The sequence below is a fragment of the Pungitius pungitius genome, chromosome 20 (assembly GCF_949316345.1).
Source record: "Pungitius pungitius chromosome 20, fPunPun2.1, whole genome shotgun sequence".
Classification (NCBI taxonomy): domain Eukaryota; kingdom Metazoa; phylum Chordata; class Actinopteri; order Perciformes; family Gasterosteidae; genus Pungitius; species Pungitius pungitius.
Genome location: NC_084919.1, coordinates 10,579,947 through 10,599,308, shown reverse-complemented (window position 1 = coordinate 10,599,308; position 19,362 = coordinate 10,579,947). Strand labels below are relative to the sequence as shown.

The 19,362-nt window shown below is 41.6% G+C and overlaps 2 protein-coding genes across 3 annotated transcripts; one reads left to right on the top strand and one right to left on the bottom strand.

Moving 5' to 3' along the window:
- Window positions 1–348: 348 nt before the first annotated feature.
- On the top strand, window positions 349–5,429 carry LOC119195015 (uncharacterized). Of its 2 annotated transcripts, none has more exons than XM_037449583.2 (21): window positions 349–454; window positions 562–638; window positions 713–808; window positions 889–1,013; window positions 1,309–1,452; window positions 1,527–1,607; window positions 1,704–1,868; window positions 1,945–2,041; window positions 2,121–2,338; window positions 2,414–2,570; window positions 2,642–2,850; window positions 2,927–3,044; window positions 3,179–3,378; window positions 3,446–3,557; window positions 3,627–3,796; window positions 3,866–3,957; window positions 4,032–4,162; window positions 4,248–4,437; window positions 4,565–4,706; window positions 4,782–4,908; window positions 4,979–5,429. In XM_037449583.2, the coding sequence occupies exons 1-21, from the start codon at window positions 447–449 to the stop codon at window positions 5,053–5,055; spliced, it is 2,736 nt and encodes a 911-aa protein (XP_037305480.2). In that variant the 5' UTR covers window positions 349–446; the 3' UTR covers window positions 5,056–5,429. The 2 variants fall into 2 exon arrangements, with proteins under 2 accessions (XP_037305480.2, XP_037305479.2); XM_037449582.2 differs by having other exon boundaries at window positions 432–466.
- A 6,382-nt stretch (window positions 5,430–11,811) lies between these two features.
- LOC119195013 (uncharacterized) lies at window positions 11,812–16,530 on the bottom strand. Its single transcript, XM_037449580.2, has 21 exons — window positions 16,413–16,530; window positions 16,252–16,328; window positions 16,083–16,178; window positions 15,878–16,002; window positions 15,516–15,659; window positions 15,361–15,441; window positions 15,100–15,264; window positions 14,927–15,023; window positions 14,630–14,847; window positions 14,391–14,547; window positions 14,110–14,318; window positions 13,900–14,017; window positions 13,562–13,761; window positions 13,384–13,498; window positions 13,144–13,313; window positions 12,967–13,070; window positions 12,762–12,892; window positions 12,488–12,677; window positions 12,213–12,354; window positions 12,006–12,135; window positions 11,812–11,930 (listed from the first exon to the last, which is right to left on the bottom strand). Exons 1-21 carry the CDS (start codon window positions 16,430–16,432, stop codon window positions 11,854–11,856), a joined length of 2,766 nt encoding a protein of 921 aa, XP_037305477.2. The 5' UTR covers window positions 16,433–16,530; the 3' UTR covers window positions 11,812–11,853.
- Between the last annotated feature and the right edge of the window lie 2,832 nt (window positions 16,531–19,362).

Here is a 19,362-nt window from a genome sequence, read left to right as displayed (position 1 = left end):
ATAAGAAAACATCAATGCATAAATTGTGTTAACCTTACAAAATTAGATTTTCTTAAATGGTATGCAGGGCAGTTTTTTAGGTAATTGTCTGATTATTGTCAAACATAAAAATACTGCAGGGTGACTTATGGTGTTAAGACAGTATATGAAAGAATTGGGAAAGAAGTGTTCTTCCTCTCTATAGTCACTGTGGTCCGCCGTGAAGACACAATGACTAGAAAGCTCATTTCTATGCATCAACATTCACAAGGTGCTTTGCATTGACCATTTTATGTTTGAAAGTGGGCGTGTACAATGTCGGGTTAAAACCGCAGGTGACGGAGCAGCGAGACAATCAGTCGCTTCTCATCGGAGTTGCGCTGCTGTTGTTGGGTGTTCAGTGCCAAGCTCGGAAAGTGATTGGGTTCCTACAGGATTTTGTTAATTGGCTGTGGGCTGACTGCAACATGTGGAGGTTTGGGAACATGTAAATTCATTTTGATTCAAAGAGACCTTGCTGCACATTGCACATGTAATGATTCTAAACCTTGTGGTTTTTTTTTGTTGTTTTTTTTGTTCAAGTTTGTTATGGAGCTTGATGGCTGCAGTAATTCTCTTGGGTCAAGCAAGGCCAAATATGAAGCTCAATTCCCAGTCCAGTAAGCCTGTCTTTTAAACTTGTACTTTCCTGCTTTTATTGTGTACTCTTCCTCACCAGCCTCTTCCTTTACAGGCAGTGGTTTACTGTCAGACTGTGTGGGTAATCTAATGAGGCTTTCGTTGGACAAGGCCCTAGCAGTGGGGAACGAGCTTGAGGTCGAGGCCGTCAGTGAGTAGAACGTGTGTTAATGAGCAGGATTGGCTCGTCACTAGTGCAGTACGGTGATGGTTGTCTTTCCTTTCCCTCAGATGGCACCCAGCATGTTGTGTTAACACCCAGTTTAGCTGCTCAGTGTGGCTACAGCATGGAGTCCGACCCCTCTGGCAACACTAGAATCTACTCCTCTCTGCTGGGCTGCTATGTGGACAACAAAGTGCTTTATACTTTATTTTGACGCTTACATTGTTTTTATTGGTTGTTTTTTTTGTTAACAGAAATCTAGTCACTTGATTTTATTAAGCCTGTGTATGTAGATACACACGCACTTGTATTCAGGTCTGTGATTATATGGTGTAAATAATTGCTGTGTGTGCTTATTTTGTACATTTCTGAAATGCTTCAAACTTTCTGTATTTTAGTGAAATTGAAAGTAAATTTATTTTCTGAAAAGTTAAATGAGCGATTCTTTAACTAATGGCCAATTCTTGTTTCTCGCACTAACTTTTTAGGATGACCGTATTTTCAATGTTGGCTTGAGGCTGCGAATGTACAGCAACAGTCAATCCGACGTAGTTACCCATGATGTAAAGCAGACTTGCAGCTATACTCAGTGGGCCTCGAGAGAGATTCTCTGTGACAGGAACTACATGGAAGTAGGTCACGTTACCGTCCTGGATCTACCAAATGGTGTCTAACAAAGAACTAAACAACTGTTTCTTATCTTTAGGTGTCAGGCTTTATAGCTGCTCCTGATGCTGGATTAAAGGGACAGGCTCAAGATGTTAAAGACGGCAACAAACTTCCTGATGTATGTGTAAGATTTACAAGGTTACTGAGGACTGTATTTTCAAGCTGCACCATTTGTTATATGAAACTGAGGTAATGACAGTTCTCCTCCCTCTAGGCATCTGGGGCAGCACACGGTATCTGGAAGGTGACATTTTACACCCCAGAACCAGTAGCAATGGTGCTGAGGGAGGCTGAACAAGCCGGCTACGGCCTCAAGTTGACCTCGACACGTCTGGTTGTGCGATCCCCCTACAATACAGCACAGACCACTTCAGAGGAAGTGAGAACCTCGCCTCCATTATTTTGCATTTTATGTGACACGTTCCCAATATGACGTAAAACCCAATATCTTTTAGGTGGGTGGAGTCCCCATGGAGGTGATCAGGGTGAGCGCCTACTATCAGACTCCACATGGTCTGAATGTGATGAACTTGGCAGCTGCTTGTCCCACAGGTAAGCCTTGTGATATCTGTGGATGGAGGTGGTGGACATTACGTATCACAGTTGCATTAATGGGTGCTTCGTTTGACAGGTGGAGTCCTCTTCATCAACAATCTAATCTCGTGGCATGTACCTCGCCGTCTGACACCACTGGTAGATGGCAGCTTTGAGGTCCTAGAATTGCACATGGGCATCAACGGGAAAAGGCTTGATCGATCTCAGATGGCCACACGGGGGTACACTCTGTCCACCACTCACCACCATATTGTCATTGAGATCCCAGTGGGCTCGCCTGATGGTCACTTCAAGGTTGGGAAGTCCTTAAGAAATAAAGATTCAGTAGTCTATCAAATGTGTTTCATTAAATATCATGAATAATTGCAGAGCCATGCCCCAGATTACCAGTACCACATCACGTACAATGTGGAGCCCATGCTTGAGGTATTGTGGAGGACCACTGACACCAAAGATGATACCAGATACAAGATTCTGTTCCCCATTACAACCCCTTTCATGCCTCAACAGCCCCACATCCAAGAAAGTGAGTTCTTTTCTAAGAGTTCAACGTGTTTGAGGTTTGGAGGAGGTTAAACGTGTTCTTCTGTTCCTCAGATACTGTCCCAGAAGCTCGGGTGTTCAGCATTGTTTTTGGCACCTTTCTTCATGATGTGGTACTGAAGAACATCACCTTCTCCACTGGGGTTCTCACTGTTGAGGAGAGCAACGCCAGAGGCTTTACCATCCAGGAGCACCGATACACAAATGGAACAAAGGACTACTCTCTCTCAGTACCTTTTGATGCTGATGTTGTCCTGAAACATGTATGTCAAATAATATTACTGTTTTTAGATGTCTTAATTAAGTGTTTCAGTTACATGGCTGCACATTCATTTGCAGAACCCAGAAATCTTGGTTACAACCTACTTCCTCTCGCTTGCCCTTGGGTTCATCATCTTGCCTGAAGAAACTCAATTTGCCCACAAAGTTGAGTTGCAGGCGTCTCTGCAGGATGTCGGTGAGATGCTTGTCACAGTATTGAGTTGGTAATTAGTTTGATCAAAAAGTTGACTGAACACGAGAAAATTACTACCACAAAATAATAACACTCTACTTTCATAAATTGAATAATTTCAACCCGTCTGCTTTTAGCGCTACCCACAATCACTGGCACCTGCGACCAGAAGCACTTTTTTGTCACTGTGAAATACGGAAGTCAAGGCAACAATATCCAGGCAATAGTTGGACATCGACAAGTCACACCAGAGATAGCTGAGGAATATCAATTCCAAGACAACTGCACACACAGCAGTCTCGTACTGCCATACAATGCAGAGGACGCAGTGATTGAGGTATGTCAAACAAGAACGCCTCATAATAAATTATCTGTACTGGATAATCTCTATTTTTGTCTTGCAGTTTATAACTACTGATTCACTCGGAGTCAAAGTGGACTTCAGTTTGTTGGATGATGACAACCGGCTGCTTGCTGATCTTTACCTTTCCTGCACCTTCCCCTTTACAACAACCAGTAAGACTTACAAAATGCAATGGTTCTCCTGATGATGACTTTTCTTAACACTGCCACTTCTCCCCTCAGCATGCCATCCAAATGGAACAATGACCGCTACGGCTGTGAAGGTGCAATCTGTGGCCAAGCTTGATCCAAGTAGTCTGACTTTAAAGGACCAGTCCTGCAAACCGGCATTCAGTGATGATCGCTTTGCACTGTTCTCTTTCAGTGTTGATTCCTGTGGAACCACTAGAACAGTAAGTGATGCATTTCCCTAAATCCCAATTTTCCATTTTGAATTGTAACTCCCTCCAATCGTATTTTAGTTCTTCGACCACTACATGCTCTATGAAAATGAGATTGGCCTGTATTACAACAAAGGAGTTGCCCAGACGTCACCCATTGATCCAGCCTACAGGTAGAGGACTCATCCAATATGTTATTCTGAAATAGTCTGGTGGGAGATGAACCACATGAGTGTTTCTGTTCTAGACAAATAATTTCCTGCTACTACGTGGTCAATGGGACACAGACTGTCGGTGTCAGCTCCAAACAAAGGCTCTATGATCCCAAAGCAGGTATCGGCTCAGGGCAGCTGATGGTGCAGATCAGGCTAGCACAAGGTGAGGTTGCAGTTACTCAAAGCCTTATAAAGAGTAGGAATGTACCAAATATCCTTCCTCTTCCTAATGAGACGGCCTCCTCCAGATTCATCCTACCAGCTCTTCTACCAAGCAGAAGATTATCCAGTTGTGAAATACCTGAGGCAGCCTCTGTATTTTGAGGTGGAGCTGATTGATTCTTCAGACCCAAATTTGGAGCTTATCGTGGAGAAGTGTTGGGCTACACTTGATGAAGACCGGACATCTCTACCTAGCTGGGATATCATCGTGGATGGGTAATGAGATGCAGCAACGTGCCATCTTCAGTATTTCGTATACAAAAACGTTTTTACTGTGGACGATTTGCACAAATTCTAATTTAATGCCTTAAAAGAGCCATTCAGAAGTGTCCTTTTTCCCCAGTTGTGAGAATCCTGATGACATCTATGCGACAGTTTTCCATCCTGTTGTGAGCGACTCCAGGGTTTTATTCCCAGCCCACTTCAAACGCTTCTCCATGAAAATGTTCACCTTCATTAAAGACAAGGCGGTTCTGAAAGAAGAGGTGACCTACGACTTACTGGCCACACGTTAAAGCTGCAAGTATTCCTGTCTAATAAACCCTTCTCTCGCTCCACAGATCTATGTCCACTGTGATGCAGTGATTTGTGACTCAAGCAGCCGAGCAGATTCATGCAGAGGCCAATGTGTGCAGCCCACACGCCAGATTAACGCCAGACCGCATGAGAGGAAAGGAGCAAAACAAGGTAAAGAAATTTGGAAATCAATGGTTGACTAACTGTTCATGCGTTTGGTAATATGAACTTGTTTTTCTAGCACAAAGAGGAAAGGATTCTACCCAGCAAAGGCAAATCACCTCTGGGCCGATTGTGTTAACATCAACTTCTGAATAAAGATTTTTGTTACTGTTTGTTTGTGTAAAAGTGTTTGGGTTTTCACCCTCCATTACATGCATTTTATAATTAACGCAGTTCTGCAGAGATGCTATAAATGTGGGTGACTTTTTGTATCACGATTCAGTAGCACCTGCAAGACACACTTTCCGTCTTTCAGAAGTTCAATATTGCCAATTTCCCTAACTAAGAACCTATAGGGATATACTTTTAAAATGTTTGCAAACTCACTTGGTTTCTGAAGCACAGACATGACTGACCGCGACATGCGAATATATATATTAGGCTGCACATAATGTTGACTAAATTATATTGAGGCAATTTAACAAATGTAATCTGGAAGAATTGCAGTGTTAAAGCACTTCAGTTCCTTAACTTACACTTGGTGATCTTTATACTTTAAGTTTCAACCACACTTTTTAATTCAAGTAGCTACTCTAGTTATCCAAAACTAATTCTAATTGAGGCTACACGGCAGGACCATTAAGCCGACAAACATTTCTTAAACTGCACATACCTAAAATGTAAAAGTAACTGCATTTTAGTTATGCAAACCCAATAAAGGTCTGCTAAACTACCCAATTTTAAGGCTGCAATGACCCTCCCTCCCACACATGAGGTGTTGCTGTGCATAAGGTCTGCAGCAGGTGCTTTTTGAGCCATGGGCTTTATGATACACCTGAGCTGCTCTTAAATATCTCATCCAGCAGCCTTGGTTTCACTTGGGAATGATCCTTCGTTGTGTTGCTGTACTTCACTGCATATTTGTTCAGATTCAGGCTTGTGGGACCTGTCCTGAAGCCGTTGGGGAATTATGTTCTGTGGGAGGGTAGTATCTTTTGCCCCGCAAGTGATCGGTGAGGTTCTGGACGCCGTCCTCGCTGTGGTATAAGCCTGACTGGAGATGTAAAGAAAGAGGACAGTCTTTGGACTTTTTTTTCATTGAAACTATTTTAATGAACAATATTTAAAATGACCTTATGAGAAAAGAGCATTAAAAACGAGTAAAACGTATGAAATAAATACTTTCAATTGTAACATTTTTTATGGGGCAGTGTTTTTTTAAAGGTTGCACATTCCAAAATCCTGCATAGTTTTGGGAGATTTAGCATTAGATGAAAAGCACAACAATATTCATGTCACTTTTTAAAATATTTAGAGAGAAATTCATGTAATTACATGAATAATGTTGGGAAGTAACAAAGTTATTAAATAATTTAAATGTTTCATCTAAATGTTAAATGTTGTATATAAATGTTCGATCTAAATGTAAATTATAAATGGTTTATATAAATCTTAAATATTATGTATAAATATTAAGTGTTATATGTCATTTTTAAATGTCATATATAAATGTTAAATGTTCACTCTGCCTGTCAGACATAATAACTGAACATTGCAATATTCATGGTAATTCATGTCCTCGTCTACGGGACCATCTGCAACCGTGCACCCCGCCCCGTCGAACGGACCATCACCGATGGTTTCACTGGTCTGGCCCGCATGCATCAAAGTGGAGTGTATGTGGCCCCGTACCTAAAATGAGTTTTACCTAATTGATTCGGACTTGCCATCTTGGCTTGCTGCATAAATTACCGTAAAAATTGTAATGTTCAGTCGTCATGTTAGACATGACATTTAACATTTATATGTAACATTTACATTTAACATTTGATATTTATATTTAACATTTATATATAACATTTAACATTTACATTTAGATTAAACATTTATATTATTTAGTAACTTTGTGTTACTGCCAAATATTATCCTTGGAAAAGTTATTGAATGTATTTACATGAATTTCTCTCTAAAGTTTTGAAAAAGTGACATGAATATTGTCGTGTTTTTTTTTCTTCATACGATAATGGTAAATGTACCAAAACTGCGCAGGATTTTAGAACTTGCTTTTTTTTACATTGTCATGGTGACGACGTAAAACATGTGGCTGCATAGTGTGTCATTCATTTGTACACCATTTCAACACACTCAACCATTTACCAAGTGATGTCAGTTGAGTCCCAGAGGGTTAGGATTTAGGGGGCGTGTTGGGATTGGGCCTTGATCACTGGTATATGTTTTAGTTATGTTCATTTGTACAATGTGCTACACATCTAACCATCCATCTCACTATTGATAACAGCTCAACAATCCCATCGTGTTATTCATTGTTGTGAGCAACTCAAGGGTTTTATTCCCAGCCCACTTCAAACGCTTCTCCATGAAAATGTTCACCTTCATTAAAGACAAGGCGGTTCTGAAAGACGAGGTACAATGAGACTCTTGTATTGGCCACATGTTAAAGCTGCACGTATTCCTGTCTAATAAACCCTTCTCTCGCTCCACAGATCTATGTCCACTGTGATGCAGTGATTTGTGACGAAACCAGCCGAGCAGATTCCTGCAGAGGCCAATGTGTGCAGCCCACACACCAGATTAACGCCAGACAGTATGAGAGGAAAGGAGCAAAACGCAGTAAGGAAAATTGGAAATAAATCGTCAACTAACTACATGCATTTGGTAATATGAACTTTTTTTTTTTAAGGGCAGAGAGCAACAGATTCTACCCAACAAAGACAAATGTCCGCTGGGCGTATTGTGTTATCTGTTTAAAATTCAAAATAAAGACATTTCTTAACGATTTAACATAAAATATTTCAACACGACTTTTTTTATTTTGGTGTGCCAGAATAAAGTTCCCTGGAATCTGCTAGCTGCAGAAAGAGCAAGTCCGTTGCTGACGGAGACTTTTGCTTTGGCAGTGAAAACAAAACTAGGCTTGACATACGGCGGATAACTGTGCAGAGCAATTACTCGAGGGGTCAAACGAAGGGGGGTGAGTGGCCAGAAAACGGCTTCATGCACTGCTGAGCTAGCTGCTAGGCTACTTCCATCTCAACATCTACATGTGTGGCAGAGTCTCTAAAAGACAGTGGTTTGTGTTAGGAATTTAAGTAGAAGTGCACCCCTACCGGTGAGAAGTATGTTACATGTAACAATGTTTAGTGTAGAATTGTAGTTTGTGTGATGTTAGATAGTAGATATTACATTTGTATGTTAAATGAAGTGAATGTATTATAGTCAATAACGATTTATAGTCATGTAAATCATATAAATACTGTACACATTAACATCCTGTCATGATGTAATGTTAACACCTGGGGACGGAAGCTAATGGCCGTCCTTAATGGATTTCTCCTATCTTTTCCCAAGAGAGGGTTTTTGTAGGAGTTTTTTCTCCTGTCAGGTATTAGTTAAGCAATTGGATGCAAGACAGCCGAATGAGGCAATGTATTGCACCAGATAAACTGTGATGAACCAATAAGTACTGTGATCTTATATGTTGTGTTGTAATTGAAGTGTACTAGTTATAAGATGAAGACAGACTATGTATATGATGATATATTCACTCTTTCAGGGATAAAGCCAGAATGTTTTTACATAGAATGCATTGGACTGTGAGGGAGAGATGAGACAGAGAGGGGGTTCCAGAGTCACACGTGGCAGTTCACACCTTGATGTGAAAAGGCTGAACCAGGAGGAGATACATTGAAGGAGCCAATGACATTCAAATACACCCAGAGGACAACCCCCCCCGGGAGCTTCGAATCATCGAACCGGGAGAAGAACAGTTAGATTTTTCCTGCAGCCGCTCTGATGAGTCACTTCTGACTTGGCCGGAGAAATCTCTATTTCGCGAAATATATCACTATTCACATTTTATTTCACTTACTCTTTGTTTAGTTATTAAATACTTTTTGATTTTTAAAACCCGAGCTATGCCATATTTGGTACGCTTCTATGCCAGTTAAGCATGAATACACTAACATGGGTGTTAGAGTTTACGTTTAAGGGCAAAAACCAGTGGCGACTGGTCCGTGGAGGCGTGGCCTCACTTTCAGATTTAGGTAAATTTTACAAATAGTGAATTTTGAAAAATGGTCTATATACAACGGGTGAAATAAGAATTTAACAAATCAGCGTTTTTCTCAGTAAATATATTTCCAAAGGAGAAAATGGTGACGTGTTTAATACTTATTTCCCGAGCTGTACTAAGGCTGCCAGTTAAACGCATTAACGTTAATACAAACCCACTTTACCACATCATTTTCTTTAAAAAAAATGGATGACTGTCCCCAAGAATGGTGGTCCACACATGAAGGGGCGCACATCAAAATGGCACACCTGACACACAAGTACTTAGCAACACCGGCAACATCAGTATCTTCTAAAAGGTTTTCAGTGTCTGGCATGTTGTGCAAAAGAAGCAAGCTTTACTGTTTGAAAATGTCAACAGGCATGTCTGTTTGTGTAGCTGGCTAAAAGCAAAGTAGTAGGCTTACCTTTTACTGGTAACCTGTTACGGTGCATTGTTTCTGAAATAAGAGGCCTGACTGCTATGTTCACAGCAAACCTGAAAAAATGAAGCCATGTTTTAACTGCAACCTTACCTGAAATGTGCCCCTTTATGATTTTATTTCCTACTGCCCTGTTTGGAAATATTGTTTTTCAATAAAATAAAACTAGGGCCGGGACTCAATTAAAAATATTAATCTAATTAATTAGAGGCTTTGTAATTAATTAATCAAAATGAATCGCATTTTAATTGCAGAAATATTTGACCTGAGAACAGTGAAAAGTAATTTTTTTCACATGGATTTTTATTTTTGTTCAACCACATGGACTTAGTTACCCTGGTCCTTAAACCAGTCATCTGGTGCAGTGTGGGTTGGGTGTGGGTCCTTGTACTCTGAGTCGGGCTAAAGTCCATGCTAGCTGCTAATTGTTTTGCGTTGAGGTGATACTTGAGGCTCGATGTGAATTCCTTGTTGCACAGCTTGCACACAACCATGCTCTTATTGACGCTTCCATCCGTGTGTTTATTATAATAAGATTTCCCATTCACGGGGCCTACCGACACCGTCTCGTCAGCTTCTTCCTTCATGTTCACTGTGGTTTGTTGTTGTCTGAAGTCATGAACGCTAGTTGGTGCTCCAGTGTAATCGATCCTCCAAAACTCATCCAGTGAGAAACGTTCCGCGGTGCAAAAAATGCGTAAAAAATGTTTAATGTGTTATTTTTTGTGTAATTAATTAATCTTAATTCACATTGTTATTAATTAATCGTAATTAACGCGATAAAGTCCCGGCCCTAAATAAAACATTTGCATAAAGCAGGCCAAATGTGATTATTTGTGATTCAAGATTTGAATGGTTTTACAACACTAGTATATACCCAATAATATTTGTAAATTAAAATCGGTGCAAAATATCAGGAAACAAGAATTTGATTTTGTAGTTGGTGCATGATAGTTTGACAATGGACAACAAGACAACATACTGCAAGAAAGAATGCTTTTCCTGCATCCACTCTGCGGGGCTGTGGCCAGGCCCCAAAGAGGCGGGTCTAAGAAGCAGTTCAGCCAATCACTGATGAAGATAAATGAGTGACAATTTCAGCCTTCTAAAATATGTTCAACTTTGGGGCAACCCTGCGCCAGCCAAACACTGCTCACTCTCAGGTTCCTGGCATTCTGAGTGGGCGTTAACACGGAGTCGCCGAAGTTAACAGTCAGGTCCTGAGTGGGAGAGTTTTTTCCAGGGAGGATAAGTAGTTCGGTCTTGTCGGGGTTGATCTTCAGGTGATGAGCAGACATCCACTGGGAGACGTTCAGTAATGCCACCTTCAGAGAGTTGGGGAAACAGCCAGATAACAGAGCATTGTTAATGACAGGTAAGGAACGGAAGAAGATCGGGGGCGATTGACTGTAGAATGTGGGATGAAATGGCGTCGAGGGGGCAGGTGGTGGGACGGGCAGCGGTGGTTCTTGTGCACAGACTACGGACCGCGATGCCTACTTAACACTTGGGTGAGTGTGCTCTTCCTTGGTTTAGCCCAGCTATCTCAGTTTAGCTAACCAAGCTGCGGAACTTCAGAGACCGATGTGCGTAGAGATGAAGACCCGTTTAACAGTTCAGGGCTGGTCGGCCAGCAGAGACGTGCATGCAGACCTGGCTGCTCAGTTTTCTGGTGACTGTAGCCAGCATTTCCTCGGCTGGATGAGACAGTCCATTACGGTAGTCTTCTCCAAACACTTCAATAAAAAAATCATTGCAGTGTTCTGAAACTTCACGCACTGACCGTGAGACACACTCACTATAACCAGTTCACACGCCACATCTTGAGACGTCTTAACCCTTAAAATAAAAATTGCCTTGCAAATAACCGCTTTGCTGCTTGTTAAGCCAAATCTTTCATGTAATGATTTCACTTATCATTTATATTAGCTTACACAAAAACTTAACTTACTCCTGGCCCCACCCCTCTGTAGCCCGTGAGCCCACCCCTGGTATAGACCTATAGTACTTGGGTTGTCAGTTACCTATACCAGGGGTATAGGTAACTGACAACCAAAGTACTGCAAACTAGACTATTATGCAGTTGTAGAGAAAACACAGGGGGTCTCTGAGCCAGAGAAGGGAAAAGGAGTTTAATATGGCTATCAAGGATTAAAATTTAAATTAACATGCCTTATTGTGTCCAAGACTAAATCAAACTACCAAAATTAACACCGACTGCAAAGTAAACATTTGATACCTTGAGTTAAATCTTACTGGGATGTTTACTAAAAGTGATTGCCAAAAACTATAGCGCCAACTGAATGTGAACCACAATCCCCAACCCACCCTAACTGAAACAACAAATTATCTTTATTATATTTATGAAGATGGTTTGTGCAGCTTTGGTGCCTAGAAAAATAACCTATTGACCCAAGCAAAAATATAACTTTGAAAAAGTTTATTCAGAGGTTTGACAAGGCATTAAGACAATTGGCCCAGAGGAGATCTGCTGCGTCGAGTCAGTTTCTCTTTGCGCTAGAAACACAAGACAAGTTCAGATTACCAAACGCAGGTTGAGTTAGAGGGCCATTTAATTCCAATTTTCTTTACCACGTGTTGCTCCTTTCCTCTCATACTGTATGGCGTTACGCTGGCGTGTAGGCTGCACACATTGGCCTCTGCATGAACTGTCTGCATGGCTGGTTGTGTCACAAATCACTGCATCACAGTGGACATAGATCTGTGGGCAGAGAGATGGGTTTACTAAGAAGAAACACTTGCAGCGTTACCATGTGACCAATACAAAAGTTAATTTACCTGGTCTTTCAGAACAACCGCATCTTTAGTGAAAGTGAACATGTTCATGGAGAAGCGTTTGATGTGGGATGTGATTAAAACCCTGGAGTCGCTCACAACAGGATAGAAAACGGTCGAATAGATGTCATCAGGATTCTCACAACTGGGAAAGAGAAGACACGTCTAAAAGCTTTAAAATTGAATAGTGTTGCAAATTGTAAACAAAAAATGCAGTTGCTTATAGTCCGGAATATGAAAAATAAAAAAGCTGACTTTGTTTCGATGTCGCTCATTACCCATCCACGATGATATCCCAGCTAGGTAGAGACGTCCGGTCTCCATCAAGTGTAGCCCAACACTTCTCCACGATGAGCTCCAAATTTGTGTCGGTAGATTCAGTCAGCTCTACCTCAAAATACAGAGGCTGCCTCAGGTATTTCACAACTGGAAAATCTTCTGCTTGGTAGAAGAGCTGGTATGATGAATCTGGAGGAGACCGTCTCATTAGGAAGAAGAAGATATTTGGTACATGCCTACTCTTTATAAGGCTTTGAGTAACTGCAACCGCACCTTGTGCTAGCCTGATCTGCACCTTCAGCTGCCCAAATCCAATCTCTGCTTTAGGTTCATAGAGTCTTTGTTTGGAGCTGACGCCAACAGTCTGTGTCTCATTAACCACGTAGTAGCAGGAAATGGTTTGTCTAGAACAGAAACATGCATGTGGTTCATCTCCCACCAGACTGTCTCAGGATAACAGATTTGATGAGTCCTCTACCTGTAGGCTGGATCAATGGGTGACGTCTTTGCTACTCTGTTATACAACCCTTTGTTGTAATCCAGGCCAATCTCATTTTCATAGAGCATGTAGTGGTCGAAGAACTAGAGGAAGATATTGAGATTAGAATATACAAAAACTAAAAGCAATTTGGATTTAGGGCAATTTAACACTTACTGTTCTAGTGGTTCCACAGGAGTCAACACTGAAAGAGAACAGTGCAAAGCGAGCATCACTGAATGCCGGTTTGCAGGACTGGTCCTTTAAAGTCAGACTACTTGGATCAAGATTGGCCACAGATTGCACCTTCACAGCCGTAGCGGTCATTGTTCCATTTGGATGGCATGCTGAGGGGAGAAGTGGCAGTGTTAAGAAAAGTCACCCATCAGGAGAAACAGTGCATTTTGTAAGTCTTACTGGTTGTTGTAAAGGGGAAGGTGCAGGAAAGGTAAAGATCAGCAAGCACCCAGTTGTTAATGTGATCCAACAGACGCAAGTCAACTCTGGCTTTCAGTGAATCCGTCTTCATGAGCTGCAAAAATAAAAGACATTAGCCAGTGTAGAAGATTCATTATGAGGGGGTTCTTTGACATACCTCGAACACTGCGTCCTCTGCATCATATGAAAGTACGAGACTGAAGTGTGTGCCGTTTTCTTGGATTTTGTATTCCTCGGCCATCTCAGGTGTGAGCTGTCGATGTCCAACTATTGCCTGGAAATTGTTGCCTCGACTCCCGTATTTCACAGTGATGTAAAAGTACTTCCAGTCGCAGGTGCCAGTGATTGTGGGTAGCGCTAAAAGCACACAAGTTTAATTTAAGCAAGCGACTTTCTAAATTAGGTTTTAATTGGGACTCTTTTCATTTGTAAAGTTAGCCAAGCAAGGACCCACAACAAGCTCAAGTCATTGTCGAGCATTATAATTATTCTCACCAACATCCTTTAGTGACGCCTGCAACTCTACTTTGTGGGCAAATGTAGTTTCTTCAGGAAGGATGATGAACCCAAACGTAAGCGGGAGAAAGTAGGTTGTAACCAAGAGTTCTGGGTTCTGGGAATGAAAGCAGCTCAGTCATGAATATGTACCAACTAAATGAGGCGAAATTACTCTAAAACAATAATATTTTAAACTATTTGACATACATGTTTCAGGACTACATCTGCATCAAAAGGCACTGAGAGTGCATAGCCCATTGTTCCATTTGCATATTTGTGCTCCTGGATGGTAAAGCCTCTGGCGTTGCTCTCATCAACAGTGAGAACCCCAGTGGAGAAGGTGATGTTCTTCAGTACCACATCATGAAGAAAGGTGCCCAAAACAACGCTGAACACCCGAGCTTCTGGGACAGTATCTGAGGAAAGAGAAGGACACGTTTAACCTCCTCCAAACCTCAAACACGTTGAACTCTTAGAAAATAACTCACTTTCTTGGAAGTGTGGTGGTTGAGGCATGAGAGGGGTTGTAATGGGGAACAGAATCTTGTATCTGGTATCATTTTTGGTGTCAGTGGTCCTCCACAGTACTTCAAGCATGGGCTCCACACTGTAGGTGATGTGGTACTGGTAATCTGGGGCATGGCTCTGCAATTATTCATGATATTTTAATTAAACATGCACGGCAGACTAGTGACCGTTGTATTTCTTTTCTTGAAGACTTCCCAACCTTGCAGTGACCATCAGGCGAGGCCACAGGGATCTCAATGACGATATGATGGCGAGTGGTGGACAGAGTGTACCCCCGTGTGGCCATCTGAGATTGATCAAGCCTTTTCCCGTTGATGCCCATGTGCAATTCTAGGACTTCAAAGCTGCCATCTACCAGTGGTGTCAGACGGCGAGGTACATGCCACGAGATTAGATTGTTGATGAAGAGGACTCCACCTGTCAAACGAAGCACCCATTAATGCAACTGTGATACGTAATGTCCACGACCTCCATCCACAGATATCACAAGGCTTACCTGTGGGACAAGCAGCTGCCAAGTTCATCACATTCAGACCATGTGGAGTCTGATAGTAGGCGCTCACCCTGATCACCTCCATGGGGACTCCACCCACCTAAAAGACATTGGGTTTTACGTCATATTGGGAACGTGTCACATAAAATGCAAAATAATGGAGGCGAGGTTCTCACTTCCTCTGAAGTGGTCTGTGCTGTATTGTAGGGGGATCGCACAACCAGACGTGTCGAGGTCAACTTGAGGCCGTAGCCGGCTTGTTCAGCCTCCCTCAGCACCATTGCTACTGGTTCTGGGGTGTAAAATGTCACCTTCCAGATACCGTGTGATGCCCCAGATGCCTAGAGGGAGGAGAACGGTCATTACCTCAGTTTCACATAACAAATGGCGCAGCTTGAAAATACAGTCCTCAGTAACCTTGTAAATCTTACACATACATCAGGAAGGTTGTTGCCGTCTTTAACATTTTGAGCCGGTCTCTTTGCTCCAGTATCAGGAGCAGCTATAAAGCCTGACACCTAAAGATAAGAAACAGTTGTTTAGGTCTTTGTTAGACACCATTTGGTAGATCCAGGACGGTAAGGTGACCTACTTCCATGTAGTTCCTGTCGCACAGAATCTCTGTTGAGGCCCACTGAGTATAGCTGCAAGTCTGCTTTACATCATGGGTAACTACGTCGGATTGACTGTTGCTGTAGATTCGCAGCCTCAAGCCAACATTGAAAGTTTCAGCGTCCTGAAAATTGAAGACAATAGTTTTGGCTTTTGAGTAAACAAAGATGAAATGGATTAGTCAATATAAAACAGCAGAAATAAAAAATGACTAGTCACAAAAATGAGGCGTGATCAGGAAACTACAAAAGGAACACCTAAATGCCTGAAGTACAAATCTCAAGAAAACAACTTTATTTGTCCCTGATGAATTATGCTAAAATGTCAAAAGTTCAAACGCACTTTGTTGTCCACATAGCAGCCCAGCAGAGAGGAGTAGATTCTTGTGTCACCCCAGGGGTCGGACTCCATGCTGTAGCCACACTGGGCAGCTAAACTGGGTGTTAACACAACATGCTGGGTGCCATCTGAGGGAAAGGAAAGACAACCATCACCGTACTGCACTAGTGATGAGCCGATCCTGCTCATTAACACACGTTCTACTCACTGACGGCCTCGACCTCAAGCTCGTTCCCCACTGCTAGGGCCTTGTCCAACGAAAGCCTCATTAGATTACCCACACAGTCCGACAGTAAACCACTGCCTGTAAAGGAAGAGGCTGGTGAGGAAGAGTACACAATAAAAGGAGGAAAGTATTTGTTTAACCACAGGCTTACTTGACTGGGAATTGAGCTTCATATTTTGCCTTGCTTGACCTGAGAGTGTTACTGCAGCCATCAAGCTCCATAACAAACTTGAGCAAATAAAGAACACAAGGTTTAGAAATATTACAAGTGCAGCAAGGTCTCTTTGAAACAAAGAAAATAGATGAACTCACATGCTCCCAAACGTCCACATGTTTAAGTCTGAGTATAGCCAAAAAGAAAAAACCTGAAACCCTAGTATACAATCCCTATCAGAGCTTGGCACTGAACACCACAGCGCAACTCTGAAGAGAGGTGACTAATTGGTTTACTGCTTCCTCACCTGTGGTTTTAAACCCCACGGACCCATACCATGTGATCTTCTCAGTCAGTAATTTTACAACATTTAAAACATTTGTTGAACTTCAATTATTAAGCAAATCTGTAATGTAACTAATCAGTTCAATTGGAGCAGTTTATGCGATATAGAATTATTAGTATTCGCAAATAAATGTTTGGCCCCTGCAAAAATGCCTAGGCAACCCCTCAGAGTAAGTAAGCAACCAACACACCCATCAATGCCACATGTCACGAGGAACTTCGTTTTGGATCACAGGATAATAAAGTAAAAGCAAACCTTTTCCTGTATTGCTCAAAAGGCATGTTAAATGAAGTGCTCCGTGTGGTAAATTAGATACGTTGCGATGAAATGAAAGTACAAAATCTATAGACACTATACAGCTTACTATTACTCTGACCAATGAAATTACATTGAAATATATTTTTCAATATCTGTCTCGCAGTGGGATTGATACATTTTAGATATAATAACACAATGTTATTTGGTATATGGAGATTATATCATAATGCTATTTTTGTCATCGCCACAAAGTTTGGTATAATGACGGTACATGTTTGATTACTGAAAATTGTGTTTTTTTCTTTACACCTCGTTTGTAATCGGTGATACAAAAGTATTGCACACAGGCTCTGTCATTGTTTTAGGAGACAGAACAAAGAGTTGTTGGATGAAGAGATGAACACTGTTGCACTGGAGCCCATCATTCTGCACAGGCCGAGAGGTTTAATAATTCTGCAAAACTGATGGGTCATCTGTGCTGCTTTATAACGAAGACCATCCCAAAAAAGAGGACATTTTTCAAAGGATTCGATTCAAATTCATAGAGTTCGATTCCCGGCTCAAGCTTATAGAGCTATATGCATAGTGTAAAACATTTCCTCGCATTGTGAATAAGAATAATTATATAGTGCTTTACGTGGTAGGCTACTCAGACACTTTACAGTAAAACCAGTGCATTTGGCATATAGACACAGATACAGCAATAAAACCAACACACTAACAATGGCTCCCTGGTAAGTGGTTGAGTGTGTGAGTCTGTAAGGGCTTGAAATGGTGTAAATATGAATGAGACACTATGCAGCCACATGTTGTGACGTCGCTATGACAATGTCAAAAAACACGTGTTACAATATTTTTCCATCTTTAGTCCTTGATGTTTAGAATGTATGCATTTTGATATGAGTCTGATCACACAGGTGCCATCCCATGTTTTTCTTCACATGACATGACTTTTGCGTATTGGCCTTGGACAAAGATAATGTTGCATGAATTATGATTAAAGGTTGGAGAACTTTAATTGACTTTAATTAACTTTAAAGTGTAAAAACTAGGGCTGTCAACATGAGTGGCTTTTTCTTGCAGAGGCTATAACTCATTTAATCACCATTAATGATTAATCCTTTAATAAAAACAGTTTACATAATCCTTCTGTGTCGTCATCTCCTGCTCATCTCTCTTCATTCACTATTGAGCGTTTTATGATGTATGAAACAGCGCCCCTCTAATTGTTAAGTGGTGGATGAGTGTTGAAAACGTGGTACGGCACTCTGTTGTCCCGCGTTTCCCTTTCTGACTGGAGATCCTGTGTGGAAACAAAGTGATGGTCACCTTCAACTCCAATGGCAAACTGTGGATTGGGTTAGGATTTCATGCTGGTGATGTGTACTGGAAACCATGTACTGATGGAAAAGCAAATTAAAAAGACTTTCTTGGTGACCTCATACCGTTTTTTTGTTCTTAGTAATTGTAGTTTAATTAACCAGACACTCGAGCATGGTACTCTAGATGTTTCAGCATCAATAAGTACAAAGAAAGTGTACAAATGAAATACAAATTGTGTATAGATGTATATTTGATGTGTATTTAATTTCATCAGGTCAGTGCTGCCTCCATCTGCTGCTCGGTGGAAGTAATGCAGGCCTGTTTGTTCTTTAAGTTGGTAATTAAAACATCAGTAGACACTCTTAAGAGGTTATATTCTAACGCGCACAGCCTGGCGGAGTTCAGGGCACCTTTGCTGTTGACCACCAGTAAATGACTGGTGATAAATACATTTTAATTTGTTGCACTGTTAGTTAAGTGATTACTTTCACTATTATTAGCTTAAATTTCTTTTGATTCTATGTAGGTGGAGCACTGCTGGCCAGTCCTGTAACAGAGCCGCATGTTCAAGAAGTGAGTCCTTCTGCCTGGATCTGGTGAGGTAAATCAGCCAACAGGTAACCACTGCTTGTCTTCCAGTGACTCACCAGTCACCTCTTGGTGCGTGTTACATGAAGGGCTGTTTCCTGTTCTAGGTGTGGTATGGCGTCCACATTGCAAAGACACACAAGTCCCTGTCCCACAGTGTCCCCGTCACTCTGGACACATTTGTTAGTCTCAATTCACACAGCAAGGGTTACTTTGGATGTCATTCTAGATGAAACTTATATTTTCCCCTCTGGTTCCCATGTCCTAGCAGCTGTGGTGTGCAGGTCAACAGGAAGTGGTTCCTGTACAGCCAAGCAGCAGCAGCTCCCCCTCTATCACAGTGGCCCTGAACTCTGAGTTAAGCATTAGAGCAGCGGTTTGCGACGCCAACTGAATACATGAACAGACAAAAGGCAAAAAAAGACACTCCGCTGCATTATAGAAAGTCCCTTCGAAATAAAATCAGTGGGATTTTTCCCATGCAACTGCCCGCGACCCACCAGTTGAGAACCACTGCATTAGTTTTAGGAAGGCAAATTAAATACAGGTTACTTTCTGACCAATAGTGATACAAAACAATGTAATTCAACATT